General features: G+C 40.0%; 1 protein-coding gene across 2 annotated transcripts; it reads left to right on the plus strand.

The window, feature by feature from the left end:
* Nucleotides 1-27,694, plus strand: cfap43 (cilia and flagella associated protein 43). 2 transcript variants are annotated; one of them, XM_066693104.1, is made up of 38 exons: nucleotides 1-132; nucleotides 967-1,220; nucleotides 1,565-1,661; nucleotides 1,962-2,129; nucleotides 2,225-2,375; nucleotides 2,792-2,945; nucleotides 3,180-3,268; nucleotides 3,444-3,575; nucleotides 4,359-4,475; nucleotides 4,790-4,870; nucleotides 5,382-5,530; nucleotides 5,894-5,997; nucleotides 6,209-6,361; nucleotides 6,915-7,090; nucleotides 7,176-7,334; nucleotides 10,527-10,657; nucleotides 11,011-11,191; nucleotides 11,698-11,808; nucleotides 13,569-13,646; nucleotides 13,983-14,108; nucleotides 14,377-14,481; nucleotides 14,772-14,888; nucleotides 15,225-15,419; nucleotides 15,557-15,763; nucleotides 16,339-16,428; nucleotides 17,282-17,362; nucleotides 17,707-17,832; nucleotides 18,391-18,510; nucleotides 20,520-20,627; nucleotides 22,536-22,622; nucleotides 22,774-22,862; nucleotides 23,184-23,385; nucleotides 23,815-23,927; nucleotides 24,332-24,491; nucleotides 24,872-25,036; nucleotides 25,416-25,496; nucleotides 25,818-25,971; nucleotides 26,729-27,694. In XM_066693104.1, the coding sequence occupies exons 1-38, from the start codon at nucleotides 104-106 to the stop codon at nucleotides 26,899-26,901; spliced, it is 5,013 nt and encodes a 1,670-aa protein (XP_066549201.1). In that variant the 5' UTR covers nucleotides 1-103; the 3' UTR covers nucleotides 26,902-27,694. The 2 variants fall into 2 exon arrangements, with proteins under 2 accessions (XP_066549201.1, XP_066549202.1); XM_066693105.1 differs by having other exon boundaries at nucleotides 6,915-7,075.

The following is a 27,694-nucleotide window of genomic DNA, read 5'->3' on the forward strand; positions in this document are numbered from 1 at the left end:
TATCCTAGGAAACGTGTGTACACAAATGTAAAAAGCCAAACAGTGATAATATTTTAATGCAGCTTCCAGTTTTGTTAATTTAACCGAGTTTAGATTTTTGTTTATGGAGGCTTCCGGGTCCTTGGAAGTCAGGTAAGGTTTAAAACTTCTTATCTTACAAATCGTGTTTTTGGCCTGCTATCAGTGCCACATTGAGGACTTTCTATACTTGCCAGTTTCAGTAAAAGCTAAGTGAGCGGCACCTGACAGACTTCACAGGGGAGGCTTACTTGTTTTCCGACAGCATCCTATGAAGAACAGTTTTGAGGGTATTACAAATGATTTATGATTTGGTGCACAGCACAATATATCAAACTGTTTAATTAAATGAAGGGGCTAGACCAGTGGTTCTCATCCCTGGTCCTGCAGGACCCCCTACCCTGCTATTATTTATTTATTTTTATTATTTTATTATTTTTTTGTTGTTACAACCGATCTTTCAGTTACTTAATTTAACTAATATTTCTTTAATCAGAGCCTTTTAAATATTTTAAACAGTAGGTGTTTTAAGTTAAGTGTAAACATGTATAAGGAACTTATCTTATGAAGGGACCACCTTCAACCCGTTACACAATCTAAAAATTCAAATGTAAGCACATTATTAATTATATTAAGGATTCAATTAAGTAATTGAGAGCTCTGCTGAAACAAAAAACAGGACCAGGGGTGAGAACCACTGGGCTAGACCAAAGACTATCAGGAAACCACAATCTAACAACATGAATGCATTCCTGCCAAATGTTATTAACCTTTCCTTGCAAAAATAAAACCATACATCAATACAATACATTAAAATAAGAGTATTTTACTTATGTATCATTTGCGTTGTATTCTAGTGCTCTCTCATAACCAGTTTCTCCACATGACACTTGAAATAATTTTAATCAGGCCGGAAGGAACATCAAAATGTGTGTGTTTGAGTTTCAGGTGGGTGCAGGGTATCACCAGCCAGCATGTGGGATTTGTGGACAGAAAGACCGTGTGCTACCCCTGTGGGAATTACATAATTTTCCTTGACCTGGAGTCCAAGTCCAGGAGAGTGCTGCCGTGCCCAGGCCGGGGGCTGGGGGCCTTCGTGGGAAATGGGAACAGCAGCATGGTGGCCTTCTCTGAGCACAGGCTCAATCCATCCATCTTTGTATACACCTACCCTGCGCTTGTCATGAGGAACGAGCTGAAAGGTGACCTTCACAGCTGGGACCAATTGCCTGTTGATGGTGATGCTTCTAGTTGGGCATAATTGAGCACATTACACATTATGCCAGCCCTATTAGTTGTGGTTGTGAGTTCTCCCATGCCCAGTTTTATTCCATTTGATGTTTTCTCCACACAGGACAGGTTTTTTTGCTTTGGTCCCTAGAGTTTATCTTTCCTTGATATCCTTCAGGTTCCCTTTTCCTCAGCTATCTGGAATTGATTTGGCTTTGTAGGCAATCCTAGTGTTATTGAAGTACCCACTGTACCATTTATTAAATTACAAAATGGCTATTTATCTTGGTATTTGAACTGTTGTGTTTTCCTGTAGGGGTAGCCCAGTTGGACTATACAGCCCTTGCGTTCAGCTACTCAGGCCCATATTTAGCCAGCTGCTCCTCCATTCCAGAGCACACCTTGACAGTGTGGTAAGATCTTTATCATTGTCTGTATTATATAGTTATTTCACAAAACTGTAAACATATATACATAATAAATATATAAAATCATTATTATTATTTTACAAATATTAAATATATTGTTTTGTGATATGGCTGTTTCTATTTTTTAAAAGCCTCTGAAAAACAGCTCACAGTGAATTACTGCCCTCTATCTCATGATCTTATTCAGTTTCTAAAAGGAATGTGTATTATTTTGTTGTTGTTTTAGATGTAAAGTCAATCTAATTAAACATTTTTTTAAAGCACTTTTTCATCTTTTTGTTTCAGGAATTGGGAAGATGGAATCCCACTTTGCAGTCATCCAGGGGCAGGAGCAGAGATCTCCAGACTGGAGTTTAATCCCATGAACTGGCGCCAGCTGTGTATAGTAACAGAGAGGAAGCTTACATTGTGGAACATTGAGAGGAGTGACAGATTGCATATCATGATGCCTGTGTGAGTGATGGCTTTGTTTCTACAGCAAAACAAATGTGCTTTCAATTTATAAAGATATGTCCCATGTTTGTGGATAATGGATGTGTCTCCCACAGTGACATCCCCCTCCCAGCAATGGATGGTGCTGTTCCAGAGGCAAAACGCAATTTCTCATGTGGTCCCAGTGGCAAACTGTCTTATTTTGGCCCTCAGATGCCAGTTTCAGCTCTGGAAAGACTCATTGGGGAGAGGGCAAAGACCTTTGTGGTACAGTGACATAGCAAATTTCCATTACAGTAAAAATCTAAAACACTTAACACACCCTAGATCCCTTCATTCAAATAAATAAAGTCAATATTATAAACATACACTGCACAGTCATTCTAGAAATGGGTTTTTAAATATTTGTCATGCACTTGCTTCCCTTGACAAATAATACCTTTATCAATACTTTAGCAGGGTTGTGGAAGGTATCCAAAATGTAATTGAAAACTCAACACATCTGTGCTGCATGTGCAGTGCCATTAAGTATTTTAAAGAATCCTGTACATAGTCTTGATTAGCTTGAACAATATTTGCTTCTATTTTACAATGTGTTTGTATAGGTTTGTAGATCTTTCTGTTGAACTAAATCTTTTTTTTGCATAATCATGTTCAGTAACATCTGCTTTCCTTTTTCCAAGCCAAGAGAAAAAATGCTGGCACAGGTCCACCCCACCTCGTTCTGCTGGACACCCACCTCTGACCTCTATGTGGGTTGTGCTGAAGGTCACTTGTTGCTTGTGAACCCTGAGACTCAGAACGTCACTGTGCTCTTTAACCCCCACCAGAAGAGAGGTATGAAGTTTTTCAGATTTTTTACTTTAATGAAGTTGTAGCCACCGTTTTCCTGGCAGGAGAGCTGTAATAAGGGCAACCAGCTTTAAACTCCTTAAACCTAAGCTAGCCTTTTCTCAAGTAGAGTACGCAGTTGTACCCAGTAACTCCAGTATAGCTGAAGATGTCACTTGCTGTACCACTTGGCTTTTTACAAGGATCCTGTTAATATCATATTACTGTCTCATGGTTTAGACATCCCAGATGAAGCAGAGCTTCAAGAAGGCAGCCTTAACAGCTTGGCTCTGCACAAGGATGCACACAGGATGTTTGCTGCAGGAAATGTAAGACTGACTCAACCTGGGCTTTGGCTCTATGGAGACTGCGAAGGTCTCTGGAAATAATCACTTTAGCTGATGGAGGTCTGTGGTGCCTGTCCTCTTACAGTTAATGTCTTTGAGAGAATGTTTGTGACTGTCCTTCAGAAAGGCTAGGCCTCACTGTTTGTCTCCTGAACAGGATGGAGCATTACGTTGCTTACATATCAAGGGCAAACAAGTGAAGGTAACGCAGTGCTGGAAAGCTGAGGAGCCACTCACACACATTGGATTCTCCCCTGACTACGAGGCTCTTATTCTGTCTACCTGTAATGTGAGTACAGAGGCCTTTGAGATATGTCACAATGTGGTGTCACTGCTTCTTCAGACATCAACTGGATATAATTCTAGTATCTGTTATCATTTATTTTGTTTGAATCATCATCATCATCAGATGAGAACAGAGTAAAACACCTAAGGTAATTTTGTGTCTGATTGCTGTTTCCTCTTTCATCATCCTCTAACAGAGTTTATTACATTATGTCTGTGTGGCATGACTGTGAAGGCCTGTGCATTTAAAATTAAATTCAAGTGAAGTAGGAATCATTTTGTTTTCATACATATGTTTTTCCAGGTTTAAAAACCCAATTTTATTATTATACTTATTTTAGTTTACAGAATATATTTAATGAAACAAATCAACAGACCATAATAATATTTAGAATAACGGTATGTGTTAATGATGGCAGAAAAAAGGTATGGTATCTTTGATGTTTCTTAGCTTGTAGAATTCAGTTAATGTATGTTAAAGGCATGCACTGCTTCTTTGGTAGCTCTTGTGGAAGCACATTTGAAGGTGGAATTAATAATAGATATATGTGACAAAACCAATATATATTAGTTCAGTCGTGAGGTGATTTATTCTATTTAAATGCAAAATCCTGGGTGTGACATTGCCATTGGGACCCTGCTGCTAGTGCTAGTGAAGCTTTGTCATATGTGAAATGTGAAACCCTCTCCAGGTGCAAGGTAATAAGCAATACATGTAGTAAGTGCAGTGCACGTGTGGGATATATGTTTAGTAAATAATGAAAATGCCCTTGCTCTGTGTTTCCAGGGACGCGTGTACAGTTACAGCCCCAGCCAGCCTCAGGAGGTGTCCAGAGTTCTTGATGTTTGTGTGGGTGACTTTGTGGCAGCAGCTCCCTTGCGTCCCAGCAGCCATCTCTGTGTGGTAATGTCTTCACTGCAAAGTGCCTCATTCATCCAGTGCCAAGATGCTCTTCACATTCTCAGTCCTGCTCAGTAATCCTGTTGGAAGTGTCCTCATGTAGAAACCCTCAGATACCCTTCAAACGGTTAATCACCTCACAAAGGTTAGGTGGTGAACAAGATTAGGGTTAAGGTTGGAAGTAGAGAATGTAAACAAAAACAAAACAGGAGCTGAACTTCCTGTTCAACACAGTCATTCATGGCCAGTTAACATAGATCATTATGAGAACTCGTGTCCTTCTTACTGCATGTGTTTGTTTGCTCTGTGATTGACAGTCAGTAAGAGCCTCTGGGGAGCTACAGGTTTGGTCAGTGAAAGACGGTGCCTGCATCAGCTCTTTGTGCCTTCAAGTACAGGTATGTTCCTTGCATTTGCTCAGTGTTGTAGAGAAACTGATGCAGGGAAAGTACACACTGTCTTCAAAGAATGATATAATAAAGGTAAAAAGGTGGAGATTCACATTCAATCTATAATCACAAAATATGCTTTTAATGCTGAATATAAAGAGGGTTGAAAGATATAGCTATAGAGCCCCAGAGAAGACACAGGTGAAAATACATAATACAACATTAATCAGTGTGCACAATACATTAATTTGTGGACATGAACAATTAATAATTTATGTGATTGGTTTAATATATCAGTCATTGGACGAAATAAAGATACCCCGATTACATAATCATGGGAGTATTATATAGAGCTAAATGTGTTTACTATATATGTTTATTTATGTATTAATTTGATGTTTTTGTATAATACAAATCTTTATTAATGAAAATCACAGCTGAGACGTTTTTTGTTGAATCTGCTTGATTCTGAGTCTGGTGTCTTACCTTGTTGTTCTGTACTGTCGGTCTCTGAATGTAGGCGACCAGCCTGGCATGCTGCCCAACTGCAGAGTGTGTGTCTGTGGGGACCGCCTCTGGACACATCTACTTCATAGACCTGACCCAGAAGGAGCTGCCGCGCCCGGTTCACAGGGTTCACCTCTACAGAGTGCCTGTGGAGCATCTCCAGTGAGTCTTACCTCCCTCTTGGCTGTGGGTCCCACACGCCTTCTGGGAATGCTTGTTAACCTCTTTGTTCTCTCGGCTATATCGCTCATCCTGCTTTGTGTGCTGTCTCAGAGTTCTCTGTTCCCATTACACTGTCCAGAGCTCTTATTCAGACAATGCTACTGTGTGTAATCTCATCCATTTGAAGTAAAAGTTGCAAAGAAATATATATGTATTTGGACATATGTATTTATATGTATATGCATTCAAATCTTGCAGAAAAAGCCTCATTTTGTACTTTATTGTGTGTGTCTCCTGATAATACAATACAACAAAACAAAACATTGTGTAGGTTTATTACCTTTAGTACCTTTTTTTTTTTAGGTATGACCAAGGAGGAAGTTTCCTCATCAGCGGAGCTTCAGACTCACATGTGTTTGTTCTGGACGCCAGACCATCCAAAATGTTTGAGGTTATTGGATACACAGGTATGTTTATGTACTAATTGAATTCCCAAAGGTGACCGCAAGAATACAAAAGGAGTTGGACTGTTTGAGTAAAAAGATATCCCCTTATTACATTTTCCTTACAACGTATTATCACATATTATATCATATTTTACAACCTTTGCATATGTCATGAAGCAGAGATGATGTAATGCACAATATGAAATAACACGGCAACCTTTTATTTCTTCAGAGGCTGCAGGTTCTGTTGTGGATCTATCTTCTCTTTACAACAAGGATAGCAAACAGGTGAACGTGCTGGTGCTGTCTGCAGGGAACAAAGAAAACTGTGTGAAAGAAGGGAGCTGCCTGGAGATATTCATGCTGCAGGCCCAGCTATTGAAAGGTACAGGGGATATATCTCACTGACACAATACTGCTCAGATTTCAAATACTCTTCCTATAAAGAAAGTTTTTATCTGCTGCTTTATAACAGCATTAAATCCTTACTATTATTAATATCTTACTATTAAATTCAGTAATAAAGATACAGACTGAAATTGGTCTCATCAGTGCAGAATGATTATTATCATGCTGGTATCACATGGATACGTTCACATTTACCTTGGATGCATCAGTTTTGCTTTCATGGAGCTGCAATGAAACATGAATGCTTGAAAAACCACGGCCAATGGTCAAATACTTTTATATCCTTATGTCATCCACTGTCAATCAGTTTATGAAAAAGTGATATTCTCGTCCAAGTTAAAGTGGACTTGTTTGTGTGGATGCAAAAGACATGATTACTTGGAAATATAATCATGATTTTCTCATTTTATTAATCACATTATAGAAACTATCATAATTTGGAAAACGAACATGTTATATGAAAGATTGAAAGAAATGTCCTGCCACCCTAATTAATGCCTGAGCTTGATGCTGGTGTCTCTGTGTGCAAGGTGGCTGTGCTGATCGACGGGGCTGTATTCGAGATGAAATCCTGCAGAAACGGCACTATGCTGCTGCTCTGCCCTTCTCTTCTGCAGTCCTGGGGCCGAACAACAGAGCCTTCGGCTACTGCATCCGGACTAGGACTATCCAGAAATTCCTCCTGGATGAGGTACCCACTGTATGGGTATGAGATGTCTGTTTTGCTTCTTATGATCTGTTACTTTGGGAGATTCCATTTTTTGTATTGATATGCTTTGATGTTTTCTTAGGGGATTTCAGACACTAAAGATGTTGTCCAGGTGACCCCAGAACGGGAAACTGAAGGTCACGCTCTTGGTCCAGCTTCTCTTCTCCTCTCGCCCCACCAGCTGTGGCTGGCATCTCTGGGGAAGGACGGTTCGCTGCGTGTCTTTGAGACGTCCTGCATGGTAAGAGCTTAATTCACGGCACTGGCCTTACAGTTAATAGACGTCCACATCATCACACTTTCACTTATTGTATCTGAGAGATTAGAGAAGTTAAGAGCTAATTTACACTACCGGTTTATACTGAGTTACTACACCCTCTTAAGCATTGTTTGGCAGTGTTACGCACAGCTCCTGTGCATAGACGTTACACTGTATTCCTACAATGCACACATCATTTGAAAGCTTATTCTCTTGGCTAACAGCGTGTTTCATTCTCAGATGCATCTGATTCACAGTTTCTATGTCACGCACCATAATTCAGAGCCTGGGGGGTAAACGCGCAGTCTGCTTCGGGCAGGGGGGTCTCATTCAGTCACAGATCACTCATTTTTGATCGGATTTATTTGCAAATAGGCTTGTTTTGTTCAGAACAACCAAACAAATATTTGATGTTCTATCAAACACAGAGAAGTTCAGATCCTATTATGTAAAATAGTTTTGTATTAGCACACTGTAAACAGAGTTTTCCATCTTTACATTTTGAAAGGGGGGGGTATCATTTTTTCACATCGAGAGTCTCTCTTGGCAAACAACGCAACAGTGAAGAGTACACATGGGATTAAAGAGAAGTACATTGTCAGCTTAAGGGCTTACATTTTGTTAAACAAAACGATTCCATTATTTATTTTTTATCTCCAATTGTTTATTTGTTCTATGCTTTAATTTCAGAGTACATTGAGACATTATACTGCGTACATTTCATTAAGAGTGGAAAAATTGAGGAGTTCTAAAACTTTTGACTGGTAGAGTATACAAAGACAACAGATAAATTACATATGGGTAACACAGTGTGTCTTCAGTTGTTATTGTACCTCAATGCCAGGAGTATAAGGAACAAGGAAGCCACAGTGCTGGTGTGTGACTATGACGTTGTAGGAGTAACACATGGCTTACAGAAAATGATGGTGATGAATACAAGTTGAAAGGATACACACAGTTTAGGAGAGACAGGCATAATCAAAGAGGTGATTGGGTTGCATTATATATCAGAAATGACATTGAGGCAGAAGAACTCAAATTAGATCCTACTAACAGAACAGAATTATTTGGTTATATTTTTGAATAAAAGATCTGGAGGATTAGTGGTAGGAGTGTGTTACAGAGCACCCAATTCAGATATTCAGATAGATGTTGCATTGTACAATGTAATCAGAACTGCATATAGCAATGATGTGGCTGTTATAATTGGGGATTTCAATTTCTCAAACATAGACTGGGAATGAAAGTGTTGTATAGCGCATACAAAAGGGATGGAGACAAAACAAAATACAAAGAATATATAGAACTACAAAGAGATCTTAAATGAGGGATCAGGAAAGCAAAGAGGGAAATAGAAAGAAACATAGCTCTTGGAGCTAAAATCTCTTTTCAATACTATAGCAGCAAGAGGTCAATAAAGGAGGAAGTGAAATGGGTGAAGGATAAAAAACAAACAAGATGTTGCAGATGTTCTAAATGAGTATTTCACAGAGGTGTTTTCAAAAGAAAACACAAATAACATGCCACAGGCTAACAACCAGTCCAGTCAAACTCTAAGAGAGATCAGGATAAATGAGGAGGAGGTACTAAAGGGACTAGCAGAATTAAAATCAAACAAATCACCTGGGCCAGATGGTATATTTACAACAGTACTTAAAGAAATGAGGGACATTATTTATAGACCATTAACTGAAATATTCCAAATGACACTTAGAACAGGGGATGTGCCAACTGACTGGAAAACTGATAATGACATACCTATCTACAAGAAAGGGGACAAAACTGATTCAGGAAATTACAGACCAGTCAGTCTCACCTGCATTACTTGTAAAATGTTGGAAAAAATGATTAGACAGAAAATAGAGGAGCATCTTAATGAAAACCATATTCTTGGAGATAGTCAGCATGGGTTTAGACGAGGCAGATCATGTCTTACTAATTTATTAAAATTTCTTGAACATGCAACTGCAGCTGTAGTTCACATGAAAGGATATGATTTGATACACTTCATATGGTTTCTGCACCAAAGATTGATCCTAATGTAAGTAGATGAATTATGAACTGGTTGATGTATAGGAAGCAGAGGGTGTTGATTAGAGGAGTTGCTTCTAACTGGAGTGAGGTTGTTCGTGGAGTTCCACAGGGATCAGTATTAGGGCCTTTGTTTTTTCTAATCTATATTAATGATCTGGACTCTGGGATAGTTAGCAAACTTGTCAAATTTGCAGATGATACTAAAATAGGTGGCTCAGCAGATACAATCCCGGCAGCACAGGTTATTCAAAGGGACCTAGATAATATTCAGGTGTGGGCCGACACCTGGTAGATGAAATTCAATGTGGACAAGTGTGGACAAGGTATTACATGTGGGTAATAAAAATGTCCACCATAATTACACTATGGGGAGGAATAGAACTAGAAGAAGTAACGCATGAGAGAGACCTAGTAGTCTATGTGGACTCACTTTCCCCATCCAAACAATGTGGGGAAGCAATAAAAAAGGCAAACAAAATGCTAGGGTATATTGTCAATTTAAAACACAAAGACTGTACAATGCACTAGTTAGACCTCATCTGGAATACTGTGTACAGTTCTGGGCTCCACACTTCAAGAAAGATATCGCTGCTCTAAAGGCGAGCAACCAGACTAATTCCAGGTTTGAAGGGAATGTCCTACTCGGAGAGACCGAGGGATCTGAACCTTTTCACCCTGGAACAGAGAAGACTATGTGGGAACTTGATTCAAGTCTTCAAAATCATGAAGGGCATGGACCACATCAACCCAGTGGAGCTTTTCCAGATCAGCAGGGACACACGGACCTGGGGACACAAATGGAAATTGGGCTTCAAGGCATTCAAGACACGTATTCACACAGAGAGTTGTTACAATCTGGAACAAACTCCCCAGTGATGTGGTTTAATCTGACAATTTGGGAACATTCAAAAACAGACTGGATAGGATCCTTGGATCACTTAGTTATTAATGGACACCAAACGAGCATGATGGGTCGAATGGCCTCCTTTCGTTTGTAAACTTTCTTAAGTTCTTCTTATGTTCTTATAATAATAACAGGTCTTGTCAGATGTAATAGTAGGCTTCTCATTCATTTAAAGGGTGACATGGAGTTTCCTGCGCTGTGCTGTAACTTTCCTGCCCTTGTGTGTGTGTGAACAGGAGAAAGTCCTCCAGCTGCAGAGCCATTCCAGCCGGTTGAGTGGGCCTGTGGCGCTGGCCTTCTCCCTGGACAGCCAGACCCTCCTCACCACCGGCCTCCGGGACGGGGCTTTGGTGTGTGTGCAGCTCCGGTAGGTCTGCTGCACAGGACCTCAGTGCTTTGGTTTCTAGACGCTGGCACAAAGCATAATAAGAACCTGTGCGTGAATATCATCGTGTGATATTTTTTTCACCCATGTTAGAAAAGAACACACCACCAACATGGCAGAGGATGAAAGAGGGGAAGAAAAATGCAGGGATAACAATAGACATATTGTTCCTTTCTCTGCATTTACTTTTGTACTGTCGTAAGGGCTTAATGTTGTATATTTTATACATTTTCATTGAAAAGGAGGACAAATAAAAACGCGCTATATAAAAGTGTGATTTGAAGACAGATGTAGGAAAGTTTTATCTTTCATATGTATCTATCTGTTTCATTCAGGTTTAAGACGGCTGAGATGACTAAAGCAAGTATAGCCCGTGATTATGGGCAGAGTGTGGAAGGGCTGCTGGGGACTTCAGTGCTCACAGAGACCGCTGCGCTTCGAGAGCTGCCGGAGTGGGCCGCTCCTTCCCAGACTCCCCCTGGATCAGCTCTGTGGGAGCAGCAGGAAGAGGAACAGGTAGGAGTTGTGTTCTTTTGCCTGTAGGTGCCTGTAAAATGACCAATCTTAGAATAAGAGCTCTCATTCCCTACAGACATTGTACACAATGGAGTATCCTGTTTCCTCATGTATCAAGTTCTGATCCTTAAGAGTGTGATAGAAGTCACAATTTTCAAGTAAAATACAGCCACCTGTTAAGGCAGTCTTTGTTGTGGCTAAATTTCCATCTTAAATAGCCCAACCTCTAGTAGAAAATCCAAAAGGAGCAGTTTGGCCTGCCTAGTCATGGAAGGAGAGACCTTGATGACTCCCAGTAAACTCAATTCCTTGGACTTTCTACAAAACTCTATGCAGAGAACAGACTGTAATCCCAAAGAGTGCCACTACTGCCACTACAAAGTATTATACCCAGCACTGTGTAGGGCCCCGGAATAAGCAGTCTGTGCAGCCCTTACAGGTGTATTGCATTGAGGAGTCCAGCTGTTATATCAGTCCACCTTGATTGTGCCTCTGTCATGGCCTAGGCTTGTGACCAGAGACGCAGTGTGGAGCTGTCTGATCAGGACGAGAGCTGCTCCAGCCTGCCCCCGGCCACACCTGCAAATGGCACCTGGCTTGAACAGAGGCTGGAGGAGGTGAGCACCTCTTTAGTCCCTTTACACTTCTTTGTGCTTCTTGTGTAATCTTTTAGAGGTCTCGAATAATAAAATAAACATAGACTAAATCTTACTGTAATTTTAAATCCTACTAATGATAGACACTCCGTTAAGACCATTGCATATAACAGTCTTTCCTTAGACTGGTCTTAGACTGGTCTTACTTAGTCAATCACGCAATTAATTCTGAGAACTTTAAGACAGTTGAAGAAAAAAGAAAATATGGCGGACGCTTCTCTAAGACAGCGACGATTCCAGTTAACTGAAAATCTATGCTTAGTTATTGAAATATAATGCAGAGAAATATATACTTTTTGTGACATTTTCTGAAACTTGCACTAAAGCACTCAAAATGAAAATAAAATGAAAAACGTTAACAAGACCAGTCTAAGGAAATTTTATGCAACGGTCTTAACTGAGCGTCTATGTGTATGCAACTGGTCCCAGTACTATGTTTGCTTTATGTTATATAAAGACACAGCTGTTCATTATATAGTATAATAAATAAAGATGTATTTAAACAACAAAGAGCAACCAACTAACATCCACAATGCCTACTATTAGGAGTAGACTAAATCTCATGTGTTATTTGTTAATATGGATGTTAGTTTAAATGTAGATACAACAAAAATCTTTAATTATACATTCATAAATAAAATATTCAGTTATATTTATTTTTAATAATGAAATGGTTTATTTATTATATGGTTTTTTGTTACTTAAACATATTTAATGCAATAAGCAAAACATTCTGTCTTTAAATGTATTTAATGTAATCCTATTGAATGTGTGGAATATAACTGTAACGTCGTCAAGGAGCAAAGGAAAGGATCCAAGTGCAGGCTTTAGAGTTGAAGCAGATAATCCAATAAGGGCAAAACGAGAGAGCATAAACAGGGACAGTCCAGGTCAATAGATCAAGCGAACAGGCTAGTAGGGAGATCCAAAAGGGGTAAACAAGAGAAGCAAGCAAGAGGTCAAAAATACACAGGAAGGCAATCAAGAAACAAGGCTTAGCATTGATCCAGGAGAGAATGCAAGACTTCACAATGAATCTAGGAAATAGAGGGGTTTAAGTACTGTGAAGGAGAGAGGGATTGAATGAGGTGAATGAAGGATTGACCAATGATAGGAGAGGAGGACAGAACAGGTGCACCTGGTAGGGAAGAATGTGGAAAGACTGGTTTGACTGGACAAAGGAAAGGAGAAGCACTAAACTAGTATTCGGGAGAGAGAGACCTCTGGTGGTGAACTAAGGTGGAAGCAGGGGAGACCGTGACAATAACGTTTAATCCCTTAATATCTAAAACTAATAATCTCTAAAGTTTTAGTACATGCTTGAAGATCTGGGGGATTAAACAATGTATTTACAGATGTATAGACCATATGTGATTATTTTGTAACAGTAGTTCCTTTATTGTGTGACCAACATGTGAAGCTACACTGATTTATCTAGCATGCCACTTTAGTATTTGACATGAAGGTGTTTTTCTGATGAATTTGGCCAAGAAAGCAAATGTCTACAGGGGCATTATGGTTGCAACATCACTCCAAATCATGAGCAGATTTTTTTTTGTTAAACTGCTGAAGGAGGAGACTAGAAAAATACAGCCATGTAACTTGTAGAAACTCTTTCAGGGCATATGATCAATGCAAAAATGACTGAATTTCTGGAACTCCTCACCCTTGCTGATCACTACTCTGCTCAAATGTTTGATATGTTTTTAACATTTGTACAGGCAGTCAATGAGGAGAAAAAGCAGTTTGCGGAAGAGAGACAAACCATGAGGAACGATATCAAGCAACTGCGCAAAACCGTAAGCAACACAACCCGTTAAGTGCAAAACATCACAAACAATTCATCACAGTTTCATAATCCCAGAACAGAGACTGGGTAATATAAAAGCACAAACTGGTATTTTTATAGCGGACCATGCTAAGTGTATATTATTTAAATTAACTAAATGGATCCGGCTTCACACTGTCATCTCCGTATGGAGATCAACATGAAGTCTAAAATGTTACCAAATCCTGTGAATTTCTTGACATGATAAACAAGTCTGCCCAATTGTCTAGTGGTAGAGAAATGTGTGTGCAGTGGCTTTGTCCAGCTGTCGGAGAGCAGGCCAGTGACTGTGAGGCTCTGGTTATAGATCCAGGACATGATGCGTGAGAACAACACTTTGCCTGAGAATGAGAAGCTGCAGCTTTGGGAGTTTAACCTGGACATCGAGGAACATAAAAGGCTGGAAGCTGAGGCAGAACAGGGAGTCGCCAGGGTAAAAGTGAAAGACAACTCAACTTATTGTCTAAAATAGTATTATATAGCATATGCATTAAGTATCTTAATATCTTCCAGATACAATATTTTCCTACTCAGATACATACAGTGTTGCTCACCTTCCCACTGTGGTAACTGTGATGCAGAGTTATGTATGTGAATGGTAAGTGTGGATGGTGTTCTTGCATTTGCTAACATCAAAGCAATGTGAAAGATGGGCCTTGACCTGTCTCCTATTTTCATTGGTGCATTTCTGTGTCTATAAGGTCCGTAATGAGATGGAGATGCAGATCCTGGCCTATTGTTACGAGCGTGATGTCATCAAAAGAGAATGCTGGGACTCCATGAAGGTCAAAGGGCGAGCAATCAAGGTAACCAGGCCAACACTATATGCAACAAGAATCAAAGGGGAGCAGCCAATCTCAACATCCACAACATTGTGATAAAGGCTTTAAACAATTTCACACATGTCAATGTTAATCCTAGATACATTTTAAAAGTTAATGGTTGTGCTTTAATTTAAGTTTCATCAGAAAATGTAATAATCCTGAGATCTAAACTGGGCTGATGTTGAGCAGATCAGGGATACATCTAGATGTGTATGAATAAGTGGTATGAAGAGGTTGGGAATAATCTGGTGTAACCCTGTACCCTCTTTCAGGCTTTTCACCTAGAAGATGAGGTGAAGAACTACCCCATGAAGGAGCGCACCCAGAGAGAGATGGAGGAGTTGGAGAGAGTGAAAACACTGCGGAGGATCGAACAGGCAGATCTCAGTGTAATTCCTGCCCTCTTCAACAATATCGCCCTGTATAGCTGGCTGAATTTACAACACTGTTGCACATCTATGACCCTGTGTAGATGGTTGGAGTTAATTAGTCCTTCTTACCACTCTATTGTAGTTTTCAAAGCAGTTCTGTAAGTAAAGTCATTAGTATGTGCCAAAGTGAAATGATGACAACCTTTTCTAGACTGTTGCTCCTCTAGTCTTAACATACATGTCAATCAGGAGGACATTGGAAGGTGCACATCTAGATCTTTTTAATTCTGAAAAGATGAGAGCAACTGACAGAGTTAGACATCCTCTGATGTGCTCCCACAAACTCCTCTGCAGATCCGGAAGCAGATTTTGGGGGACGAGTCCAAGACTGCACCTCAGAAGGATGAAGATGAGGGGGGTGAAGAGGCAGAGAGCCCAGCTCTCATGGGCAGTCTGAGCGCTCAATATGGTGGCCTCAGCCCTCACCTGTACAATCAGTTTGAGCTGCACACCAGGGAGCAGAAGATCAACCAGATCATCCTGTTGCAGGTACAGCATTGACAGATGGCTTCCTTTCAGGTCCGAGAGGTCTTCTGATGTAGCAGTGAAGCACAGCCTACTGTGGCATAACAAAACAATGTAATGAACAATGTTCAATTTGTGTGTTGAAATGTTTGCCCACCCAGGATGTTATCCACAATGTTAAAATGGCCTTCAATGAGGAGTTTGACGCAGTGTATAAGCAGAAGGAGGAGGAGATGAACCGTGTGAAAGAGAAGAACAGGAGGATTGTGGAAATCATGGGTGACTTGGGCCTGAAGGAGAAGCTGTGGGAGCCAACGCTGTCTGACAGCGAGAGGCCAGAGAGGGCATTCACTGTGGATGACTCGGAGGTAGGAAGCCACTTGCTTTGATGTTGGGTGTTGGCTGTAATATCACACTTTTGGGATTAGAGCTGACAGAAAATCAAGAAGAATGAAATGGCCACTTCAGTAGGCAAGCAACATAATGGCCTGTTTAGAGAAAGCAGAAGGCTGGTTGATTAGTTACTGAAAACCCCAAAACATATGTCCCCCGTTCATTGGTTACCTTATGTACCTTATGTTCTTATGTGCACAACACCTCATGTGGTAGTACACACTCATTTGAACTGTTCTGTTTTTATATATTTCTATAACTACCACAATCACACAGCATTAGGCACATGATTTTGAAACTTAGGTCACAGTTTTACAGAATAATAATGAAGTTGAAAATTGAGCGTGGTTAAAGTCAACTCATTACAGTCAGTCTTAGTGACCATAACATGAATCAATTGAATTCTGCTGAAACATAAATACATTCATAAAAATTCTGTATTTTATTACATATGAAATTGTTTTGAAGTTGACTTTGCTGCAAGGGTTAAGATATAAAAGTGATTTATAGTGTTTAAAAGTATTGAGTTTCACTGTCATTGTATTTCCAGATTAAAGTTGAAAAATACATCACCCCAGAACAGATGTTGAAAGCAGAGGAACTAGCCAAGACTGAAGAACAAAGAAGACTGGCTGCCAAGGTAACATGTGAGAGAGAAATTTGAAAATTAAACTTGTGTTGGAGTGTACAGTTGGGTTGGCAGAAGAATAGCAAAGCCAAATCAATCAATCAATCAATCAATCAATCAATCAATTTTTATTTGTGTAGTGCCCTTCGCAGGGTAGCCACAGAGCGCTTTACAGACTGGTAAACATACAACAAATGTACAGCAAAATATAATAATACATAAATACAATAAAGTAAAATAAATATAGACCTGTAAACATTTTACATGATCTAGAATAAAGTAAGTGAACATTTAAGTAAATAAACCATTTAGGCACAGAGGAGAGAAAAACAAAAAACTCCTATAGATGGCATGTAGGAGAAAATGAATCTCTGGGGGTCCACGGCTTAGGGACTAGGCCTAATGGTTGCCTCCCCTCCAGGCAGTATAGTTATTACAGCAGCAAGGAGATCAGAACGTTTTTTATCGGTGCTGCTGGCTGTGGTCTTCCCTTTGGAGGAGGCCTCTCGCTGGCCATCGGGGGTGGGGGGGGTTGGACCATCCACAGCCTTTGGGTGGCAATGGCTCGTCAGACCTTGGGTGTGCATGAGAAAGATAAGTGTACAGTATTTTAAGCAAAATATGCTTAAGGTGGCATAAAAGAGTCTTGCTGAGATGATCATCATTTATTATAAAACACAAGATAATATTAAATCTTTCATTTTGGAAAAACAAAGATACATTTTAAATTCCCCAAATTTGAAAAGCAGTCTTCCCTAGCATCATACATTCACTTCAGCCTAAAGAAAGCACTGAAGAACTCATGGTGTTTCGAATGGCCGAGCCGGTAGTGCAACAGTACCCTGAAACCCCCCTCTCTCTGCAGGGTGAAAATGCCAGAGAGAAAGCCCTTGATGACATGATGGGGGGAGTACTAGAGCTGAAGAAAGAGGATATTTTGAAAATGGTGAGGAGCTGCAGAGACTGGGTTATTGTCAATCATGTATTATGCATCAAGATGGTTTTGAAACTCTTAACTTTTTTAAATCTTACATTTGAAAATAGAGATATATAGAACTAGTTGAATGTATATGCTGGTCTTTAGAGAGCTGCATTTCAGTGCTGTTGGATTGTGTGTATTGGATCAGGTATAAACAGTTTTGCTCCCATCTGTTGCTGTATAATTAAAACAAACCGAGTATTTTTACTAGTTTATCTTGTGTAATTATAAGCAGAAGAAAACCCCATGGTTATAGGTGTAATCTATGTTTGTCTACACTGACTCCCTGGTCTCGGTTGTGATGCCTTCAGGAGATTCCACAGCCCGAGTTCATGTCCAAACCAGAGGTGCAGTGGACCGAGGAGGAGAAGAAGGGTTTTAAAGAGTATGAAAAGAAAGTGAAGGAGCTGAAAGAGGAACAGGAAAAATACAGAAAGGTAGTAAACTAACAGTTTCTAACACTAATTATGCCTTAGGGCTGTGTCTTAGAGATGTTATCTTTTGAAATATGAACATTGAACCCATTGGTTGACGCCCCACTTGTTTACTTCTCTTGGGTGATGTCTAATCATTTAAGCACCAGACTCTGGAGACGATAGGGCACTACTGACCAAAGCATGTTATTGAATCTGATCAGTTTCTGATATGTTTTCAGTGGATCGCTTTTTTTTTTTTTTGGGGGGGGGGGGGCTTGATGTTGTGTTCATCAGCTTGTAGCTCCGATTCCTTTAAAGGGTCTTTCACTACAGGTGTATCTCCAGCTTAATCTCGCTGTGACAAACAGGCCTGAAATCCTGTTTTCAAAACAATCAGACAAACTTTTCTGGTGAAAGAATTACCTGTACTGAACTAATCGTGTTCATACCATTGATTTATGCCAGCAAAGGGTGACATTTATACCAACCTTAATATTGCCAGAGCGAATAAATGATTGCTGTGGTTGAAGTCTCTTTACTGACTGTGTGTTTCTGGTTTGACTTTTAACTTTGGTAAAGGCACTAGAAGCAGAACTGAAGAAACTGCAGACCTCCATTAAGGATGCAACCCAGGCCTTTGATGAAACCCTAACCAGGCTCTTTGAGAGGAAAGTGAAATCTGAAATGGCGATCTGTCAGGTGAAAAAATATACTCTAATCTTCCTACTCTAGTTTCTCTTTATTGCTACACAGCTGTTTTACAAGATGGTTAACCGCAAAGAGCACCAAAAACATGGACACCTTCACATTGTTGTCAGGGAATCTCTCTGTTATTATATTGAAGCATCTTGGTTGTCCAGGTAATAACGAGGTTGAGATCACATTATTCTTAAGTACTTTTTATTTCCCTTTATTTGTACACAGACGTGACCCGCGCTAATCGTGTATCACTTCCTCAGTCATGATCTGTAACCTCACACTCCTGCCTAACTCTCTCTTTCCTGGTCATTATCCTCTTAACCCCACCCCGAAATCCCATCATGAAACGCACCCCTTTGGACCCTCCCTGGGCTGGCAATATCTAATAGTTTTAGTGATTACAGTCCAGGGTAGCAGGGAGAGGGAGAGCAGCTTGAATGGTACAATATCATATCTTACACATGTATGTTCTTCATCCTGTGGCATGTTCTCAAAATAGTATGATACAAAATTAACATAACTAATTTCTAACTGTACCGATCAATGGGTTGGTGGTTGGTACATTTCTACATATCTTAGCATTCTTATTTAGTGGATTCTTGTTGAAGTACTTTTTGAGATTTTAAAGGCTGGGGTCTTGCTTTTAACTGCCATATGCAGCCATAATTCAATAGAAAGTCAATGGGGTTTTGTGCTTGCATACTTTTAAAACTGTAGCATTATGGCTATATGATGCATACATTTAGAACATGGCAGCCTTCAGATTGATATTCCTGTTATTAATGTCAACTTTAATACTTGTAAAATAAAGAACAATCATACGAGAAAACAAGGGCAATCAAGATGACCAGAAAAGCAGCTACGTGATGAATGTTACATTTTTCTACCTTAGATCTGTGCATGTATTCATAAAGCATCTGAGAGTGATAAATCGGTCATAAGTGCCTGAAATATCTGCAAGTGATGTCAATTTGGTCCTACTTTTACTCTTAGGAGTAAAATGCGGCACTGTCAGCAGAGATAAAGGTGGTGACAATGTTGCATTGTCTGGCCACAGGGAAAATGCAACAATATAGCAGTGGTGATTTGGGACCATCATCACAGCCTTCAATATGTAGAAATTCTCATCAGATCATAATGGCATTAACAGCACCCGAGATCATTTATTGATTTCCCCACTACTGCACGACAAATACCCCCAAAAGCCACATTTATAATCAGTGCTAGCCTAATCTATTCATAATCAATGCTAGGCTGTATCCATCAAGGGTTTTACATTACACCGATTTTATATCCGACTATTTGTATTACAAAAAATTTAGTAACAATAAGCTGCAAAATGAATGAAAAATGGTCCAGTCATACAAAGCATAATCATAATAAACTGTATGCGTGGTGATGAATGCATGTTAACTTTAATTTGTATTTTATTCAATACAGAAAATGTTTCTGAAATACTGAATGTTTCTGTAAAACCCTTCATGAATGTACTCCAGTTTTTCCACTTGTGGACAATTTCATATGTGCAACGGAAGCATAAATAGTGTTCAATTTTAAGATGTTTGATGTATATTTAATTCCATGTAGCACCTTGACGTCCTTGTAATGAAGGAATACGGAGGAAACACTTATTATTTTGTGTCAAATTATAAAGAAATAAAAGGCTGAGTTAGCTTAGCAATATTTGTATAGTTGTCTTTTGGCTCTGCTTGTCTACATGTGATCTTGCGGTTTTTGTTTTTCCAAAATGAAGAAAATACATCACAGTGAGACATATTTTAACCTACACTTGTGAAAATATGCTAGTTTTTCCTAGAATTGGATCCTACTCCCAGCTAAAAGTAGGTATAACAGACTTTATGACTGACTTCTACCTCCTACTCTGAGCGAGGAGTAATCTTACTCCTAAACGAACTTTTAGCATGATTCCTTGGAGTAATTCTGAGATGATTTATGCATGTGCGCCCTGTATTTCTTTTTTTTAATCACACTTCTGCTTCCATTTTCAGGAGGAGCTCAAAATTGCGAACCTGGTTTACTCCACTGATATGGAGGAAAAGCTGGTAATCAGAGAGAAACAACTTAACCACAAACTTGAACAAACCAGGAAGATAAAGGTAGCTGTTTCTTTCACAGAACACCTAACGTATTTACACTTACTGCAGTTATTTACCTCAAGTCAATACTATTAATTCAGCTGTATAAAATACCAAACAGCGTTGTTGATAAGAATGTTTTTAATTACACACGGGGGGTGGCAAGATTAAAGAGCTACATGCTGTACAAAAGCTCTAGTGGATTTATGGAAGTGCCACTAAGAACAAGCTTGGATAACACCTACATTATAGAGCTCTGGAAAAAATTAAGAGACCACTGCAAGTTTTTCTTAAATCAGTATCTCTACATTTATGGCAGCCATTCCACTCCAGCGTCTGTTGAATTCCAACACAGGCACACCTCATTCTACCGAATGAGGTACTGATTAGGTGATCACCTGAACCAAATCTTATTTAATGAGGAAAAGTTTAAAAAACACTGCCTGTGGTTATCACTATCCTCTTGCAATAGGACCAGCTGGATGACAAAAACAAGTAATTGGAATCAAAAAAGATCTATTAACCATGCCAAAAGAGTTGAAAAGGAAAGTTTTGAGTGAGGAAAAGAAGGGTTCAATTCTGCCTTTACTGGCAGAGTTTCAAAGATGGCGGTTCAGTGTTTCGCACCCACTGTGAAATTTGGTGGAGGATCGGTGATGATCTGGGGGTGCTTCAACAAGGCTGGAATCGGGCAGATTTGTCTTTGTGAAGGACGCATGAATCAAGCCACGTACAAGGTTGTTCTGGAAGAAAACTTGCTTCCTTCTGCTCTGACAATGTTCCCCAACTCTGAGGAATGTTTTTTCCAGCAGGACAATGCTCCATGCCACACAGCCAGGTCAATCAATGTGTGGATGGAGGACCACCACATCAAGACCCTGTCATCTCCAGACCTGAACCCCATTGAAAACCTCTGGAATGTGATCAAGAGGATGATGGATAGTCACAAGTCATCAAACAAAGCTGAGCTGCTTGAATTTTTGCGCCAGGAGTGGCATAAAGTCACCCAACATCAATGTGAAAGACTGGTGGAGAGCATGCCAAGATGCATGAAAGCTGTGATTGAAAATCAGTGTTATTCCACCAAATATTGATTGCTGAACTCTTCCTAAATTAAAACATTAGTATTGTGTTGTTTAAAAATGAATATGAACTTATTTTCTTTGAATTATTTGAGGTCTGACAACACTGCATCTTTTGTTATTTTGACCAGTTGTCATTTTCTGCAAATTAATGCTCTAAATGACAATATTTATATTTGGAATCTGGGAGAAATGTTGTCAGTAGTTTATAGAATAAAACAAAAATGTTAATTTCACCCAAACATACACATAGCTATAAATAGTAAAACCAGATAAACTGATTATTTTGCAATGGTCTCTTAATTTTTTCCAGAGCTGTATAATATAGACACTTCATATCCAATAAAGGTTTAATTCAGGGGGTTGTATTTGATCACAGATCATATTTGCATCTATCCATCAATCCATTTTCAAATGGATGTGGGGGACACCGGAGCCGATCCCAGCAGGCATGAATAAGCAGGAATATACCCAGGACAGGACGTCAGTCCATTGCTGGGCACACTCACGCACAGGGCAATTAACCTAACCTGCATGTCTTTGGACGGTGGGAGGAAACTGGAGTACCTGGAGGAAACCCACACGGACACAGGGAGAACATGCAAACTCCACACAGACAGGCCCCCGAGCTGTCACTCAAACCCAGGACCCCTGTTGCTGTGAGGCAGCAGCGCTAACCAGTCCGCCCCATAGTTGCATCCAGTTGTGTAATTTGAAGACTGGGGCTGTACTGACCATCACTCCGCAAAGACAATACTGCAATTATAATAACATTGCATTGTTATGTTTTATTTTTGGAGGATATGATATCGAGTCATAATGAAACTGATTTCCCTGTTGTTCACAGCAAGACATTGCAGAGGACTTAAAGAAGCACAAAGAAGATGTTGATGCCTTCAGAGAGACCTATGATAACGCTGTTGCAGAAGACAAAGTGAGTTTATTGCAGGTGTACAATGTATAAAAAACCCTTTTTCCCAAAGCTTGTGTCAAATTCCCATAGACTTTCACATTATTGATCATGTTAATGAAAGTTTTTACTTTTTCAAATGAATTTAATTATTTTTATTTTTACTCCCACTCAGCTGCGTGACCGTGGTTTCAGAAAGGACTTCTTTGATGTCCCTGGCCATGTAGTAGAACACCTGTACAAACTTTTTAAGCGCCGACCCAGGTAAAATCAGGTGATTAACATGTCACAGAGGAAGAGGAACATGATGAATAACAATGAGATGCTATTTTCCAGTGCATGACTGGGAGCTGTATTTTAATCCTTAGTTAGTGCTGATTGCTTGAGACCAACTATGAAGCCACAATGTCATCCACAAAGTGTTAAAAGGGGTGTATGACTCAAAAGTTGACAGTAGGGCATGCCAGTGGGCATATATATATACGCTGTTCCATGATCGTTGTGTTTTTGGGCCATTATGGATAGCTAGACGAGGCTGGTAGAATATGAAAGAAAGAAACCATTTCAGGTGATGCTCTTTGACAGGGTGCAGAAAATGAGGACAGAAAACAGCAGTCCTTTCAAAGACCGTGCAGGGTCCGCAACAGCACCGGATGAAGGCCTGTCTCAGCTGATGAGAGCCATGGAGGAATTGGACGTCCCTGAAAACATTCCACAGGGCGTGGACCTGGCTGTGTGGGAGCGCTTCTGTCTGGCCAGGAGAGCCAAGGTTGAGAGCGAACATCAAGTGAGTCCCACATGGCCCGGGGCTCTGAGAGCTAGGTGCCACGTCAGGCCCTTACACTTCCCAGTGAAGATCCATCATGTTGATCGGCCAAGCCTGCTCATCTTAGTGCCTGGAGTACTGAGAAATGCACAGATTATTGCACAGGCTTCAACACTTTTAGCAACAACTGTAACTTTAAAACATGACCATGTATGAGAAAGTAAATACAGCTGCCAGACTTGTTCTTGTTTGATGCAGCTCAGTTCTCAAAAGACCCTGATTACAAAGAATCTCGTCCTGAAAGCTTGAACTGATCATGACTTTATTGGCTGTAAACCCCCAAATTATTTTTGACGAATAATTATGATACATCTAACACCAGATAAAAATGTATTTGAGATGTAATTGCTGAAATTATTCAGATTTGTTCTAATTGTGCTGCACTTACAGGTTCAACAGAAAGCGCTGACAATTGCTGAAATGCAGGCTTTTCTACAGAGGAGAACAGAGGAGGATGACAGTGCCAGAAAGGAGATTCAGAACCTCACTGATGAGCTCAATGGGTGAGAAATTAAATGCATAAAATCAGATGTCATTGAATAACTGTATTAACCAGACGTGCTGAAACACATTTTACAAAATAATCAAATATACTGTGCAGAATAATACATGTCTTAATATTATATCCAATACACTGTATTGTATATCCATTGTATATCCAATACAATGATCTCCAGAGGATCTTATGCTGGCAGCATTTAATGACTGCAAACCACTGAACCTCAGAATGAGGGCAGTTTTTTCCTTCCTATTAGTTTTATTATCCTAAAAACTGAGCGATAGATATGTGATTCAAGGCTTTACCTTAAGATAGCATGACATGTACATTAACTAGAAGGTTTTTGTATTTAGGGAAATTACAATATTTGAACTGTTGCCTGCTAAATCAACATCTATTTCCACACAGGGTACGAGAAGATAAAATGACATTCCAGAAAGATCTTATGGTGCATTTCCTCATGAAACAAGGGCAGGTGGAAGTTGAGACTGGGAACTTCATTCCCGACTATTCCAGCTCTGTACTAATCGACAGGAGTGTAGTAGAAGATCTTAATAGGACGATTAAGGTAGGGGCACATTGGAACTACATTACTGTGCTGCTAGTCAGATGGGTGGAAAATATTTCATGGCCTAGCAAGTGCTGTAAGTTCAGCAAACTGTGTTAAGATCAAGTAGTGCTTTAGAACCACTCTGAAACAATCCCTGTCAGAATGTTTTAACTCCTCCAACTTCACCAAAATAGGGTTATTTGAGAAGAAAATATAGTCTCGTTAAAGTGATACAATTTTCATCTTCATGGTTACCGGATTCTCCATAATGATAAAGCATTATTTACTGAACAGTCCTGATATGTTAGAATAATCTGCTTTGTATTAAGTGCTGGCCCCCTTCCAGAACGAGACAGAAACTAGACATTGGTGTGTCATGAATCTGCTTCCTCACTCAGACTTTAGGGGAGCAGAAGATTGCCAGCATGGTGGAAACTAAAGACTTTCGAAAAGGCATCATCCAGCAGCAGTGGGAACACAAAAGGATGCAAATGCGGATAGATGATCTAAACAACAAAGCTCGGGACATTCAGATGATGCGGGTCTCCAAAGAGATGCAGGCGGTACGTTACGTGTAGCTGACCTTCACTAGTCTGCTGTTATAATTGGTAACTGCACACTCAGGACTTACAGGTGGAAGATAAGATAAAGTTGCAGGCTTAGGCTACACATTGCTGTATAACTATAACTGCCCTACCTCACTGACTAGTGATAAGCTGTGCACTGGACTGGATGGCATTTGATTAGCCTTGCTGCGCCACTGCAGCCAGTACAGTAATCGTGAGACCAGGTACGTCAACTGCAACAACATTGATCCCTCACACTTGTGGGTTGAAGTGAATTAAAACAGACATGTCTGGGAGACATGAGATTGAAATGGCAATGTGTGTGCACCTGGCTGGCCATTTGAATTAAGTCATGAAACGCTTTGTTCTTTTTCAGTACCTGAGCGAGACGGATTATGATAACAATCTGTCCAAGCAGATTTCTACTATGGAGAAGACACTTTCCATGCAAGAAAAGGTAAGTGCCAATATGTATGTTGTAAGAATCGTCAATGGTCCTCAACTTGATTTATAGAGAAATGTCATCTTTCCATCACTTACAATGATTTGTGCCTAAACATTTCCATATAATGTTTGTAACAAATCTGTATTAACCTTTACAATCACAATGTTTCAAGCTATTTCTCTTGGCACTGGAAATACTGTGAAAGTATTTAGTCATTAAAAAGGGATAAAAGCATCCTTGTTAAAATCTCCAGTCAGACCCTACTTTAATCTGATCCTTAATTTAGCGAATGTGAATGTTAGACAGTTTATCAAGTCACCTGCTACCTCCTAGATCCACAAAAAGAAGGTGAATAAGGCCAAGAAATCAGTCCAGCAGCTGATCAGACAGACGGCACAGAAGGCCCAGGACAGTGCCACCCTGGATCAACAGCTGCAGGAGATGATGATCTCTGTGGCAGAGAAGCGACACATCTGTGATGCCATAGGTGAGCCAATAGTTTATTGTGACAGACCCGCAACGGTTAGCCTACTCTGAAATACAATGCCCATCAGACTGTGCATTGCAGTTGATTAGACTGCATTCTTCTTCTGCCTTTATGTCACATGATCTTCTGAGCTTACCCAGTACATCTTTCCGAATAAGGGATCTTTCCACATAAGGGTCCCCAACCCAGGTCCTGGAGGACCCTCTACCCTGCTGATTTTTGTTCCAACCAAGCTCTCAATTACTTAATTGACCCCTAATCCAAGTAACAATCTGCATAGATTTTACTTTTTAAATTGTGCTATAAAATAGTTGGTTCTTTATTAAGTTCTCTATACAATTATATAGTTAACGTAAAATCCCAGCTTTTTAAAATAATTAAAAGGCTCAATTAAGTAATTGAGAGCTTGGTTGGAACAAAAACCAGCAGGGTAGGGGCTCCTCCAGGACCAGGGTTGGGGACTTTTGGGCTACACTAATCCCTTGCCAATCTCAAGAAAACACAAACTCATGGATACACAAAATTGTACACTGTGGTAGCCAAAACAGTCTGTGTGGATACTCGCAATGTCATTAGGGAAACCAACGGTTGGCAAGGGATTACTGTATGGCACCATGAAAAGCATAGAAAGGGACAGATTTTTCAACCTATTCTATGGTGATGAGGACTGCAATGTTGTTCTGCCTACGAGCCTCTCTGACTCGTGTTGTGACGTGCCCCCGTTTACTGTGAATGACTTTGCATTTTCTGTCACCAGCGGTGGAGCAGAATCAGGAGAGCAGTGCAGAGGAACGGTACAAAGACATCCTCCAGAGAAAAAGACTGGTGGACCTGGCCAAAGCACAAGCTCAGGAGGTTGCAATCCTCCGAGCAGAGGTGGAAAGAATGAGAATGAAGACCTTCCCAGCCCTGGTCCAATTTGAACACTAATCAGCACAAAGAGTATGACAGAGTATGGAGTAAAAATAGACAGGATCTCTACAGCATCGTTTTAATTGAAACTAGACCAATGCACAGGTTTACATTTCTGAATTTTTCCTACATCACTTTTAGGAAATATGTAAATAAATAATTAAATAAAAGGTATACATTTTAACTTGTCAGTACATGTAAAAACATGCATATATACACATGGGAACAAAGGAGAATGCAATTTCAGAGTTATAAATCATCACGAAGTCCATATGAAGAGAAAAATGTTTAAACAAAAGAACATAGACTATGAAAACTTTCATATTAGACATCAGTGAATATGTAATCTTAGACTAGAGAGAATCGAGTGCACTCCATGCTGAGAGCTTCACACATCAGTGAAGTCTTCCTCTGTCCTGTTGTAGTGCAGTATGTGCTCTTCCAGCCCGAAGTGATCTATAAGCTGTGTGAGGCTCAGCTTGCTCCCATCTGTGGACAGAGCTGACTGGAGCTCATACAGGACTGCCTGACTGCAGCTTCTCCACTTGTTTACCAGACACTGGAGCTCATCCAGGTCATTCTGTGAAGAGAGGACACACTCGCATGCTGTAAACAACTCCACAAGGGGCAGTGTTAAGTGAAATCAATTCCTTATCATTTGTGTTTTCATCATTTAACACGCAACAGCTGTGGATGCTGTGCTAATGCATACAGCAGAACACAACATCGAGGGTGTTAAATATGCAAACATGGTGCTGTATTTGTATAATCCAAATGGTAGTGCAAAAAAGAACATCTTCCAAAGCTTTAA

Source organism: Amia ocellicauda, chromosome 20 (genome assembly GCF_036373705.1).
Source record: "Amia ocellicauda isolate fAmiCal2 chromosome 20, fAmiCal2.hap1, whole genome shotgun sequence".
NCBI lineage: Eukaryota > Metazoa > Chordata > Actinopteri > Amiiformes > Amiidae > Amia > Amia ocellicauda.

Bases quoted from the DNA above. Each gene is read 5' to 3' on its own strand.
- cfap43 (XM_066693104.1), top strand. From the start codon at position 104: ATGGAGGCTTCCGGGTCCTTGGAAGTCAG. The intron at 5,998-6,208 runs GTATGTTTATGT...TTATTTCTTCAG, and splicing joins TGAGGTTATTGGATACACAG to AGGCTGCAGGTTCTGTTGTG. The intron at 17,833-18,390 runs GTAGTAAACTAA...ACTTTGGTAAAG, and splicing joins AACAGGAAAAATACAGAAAG to GCACTAGAAGCAGAACTGAA.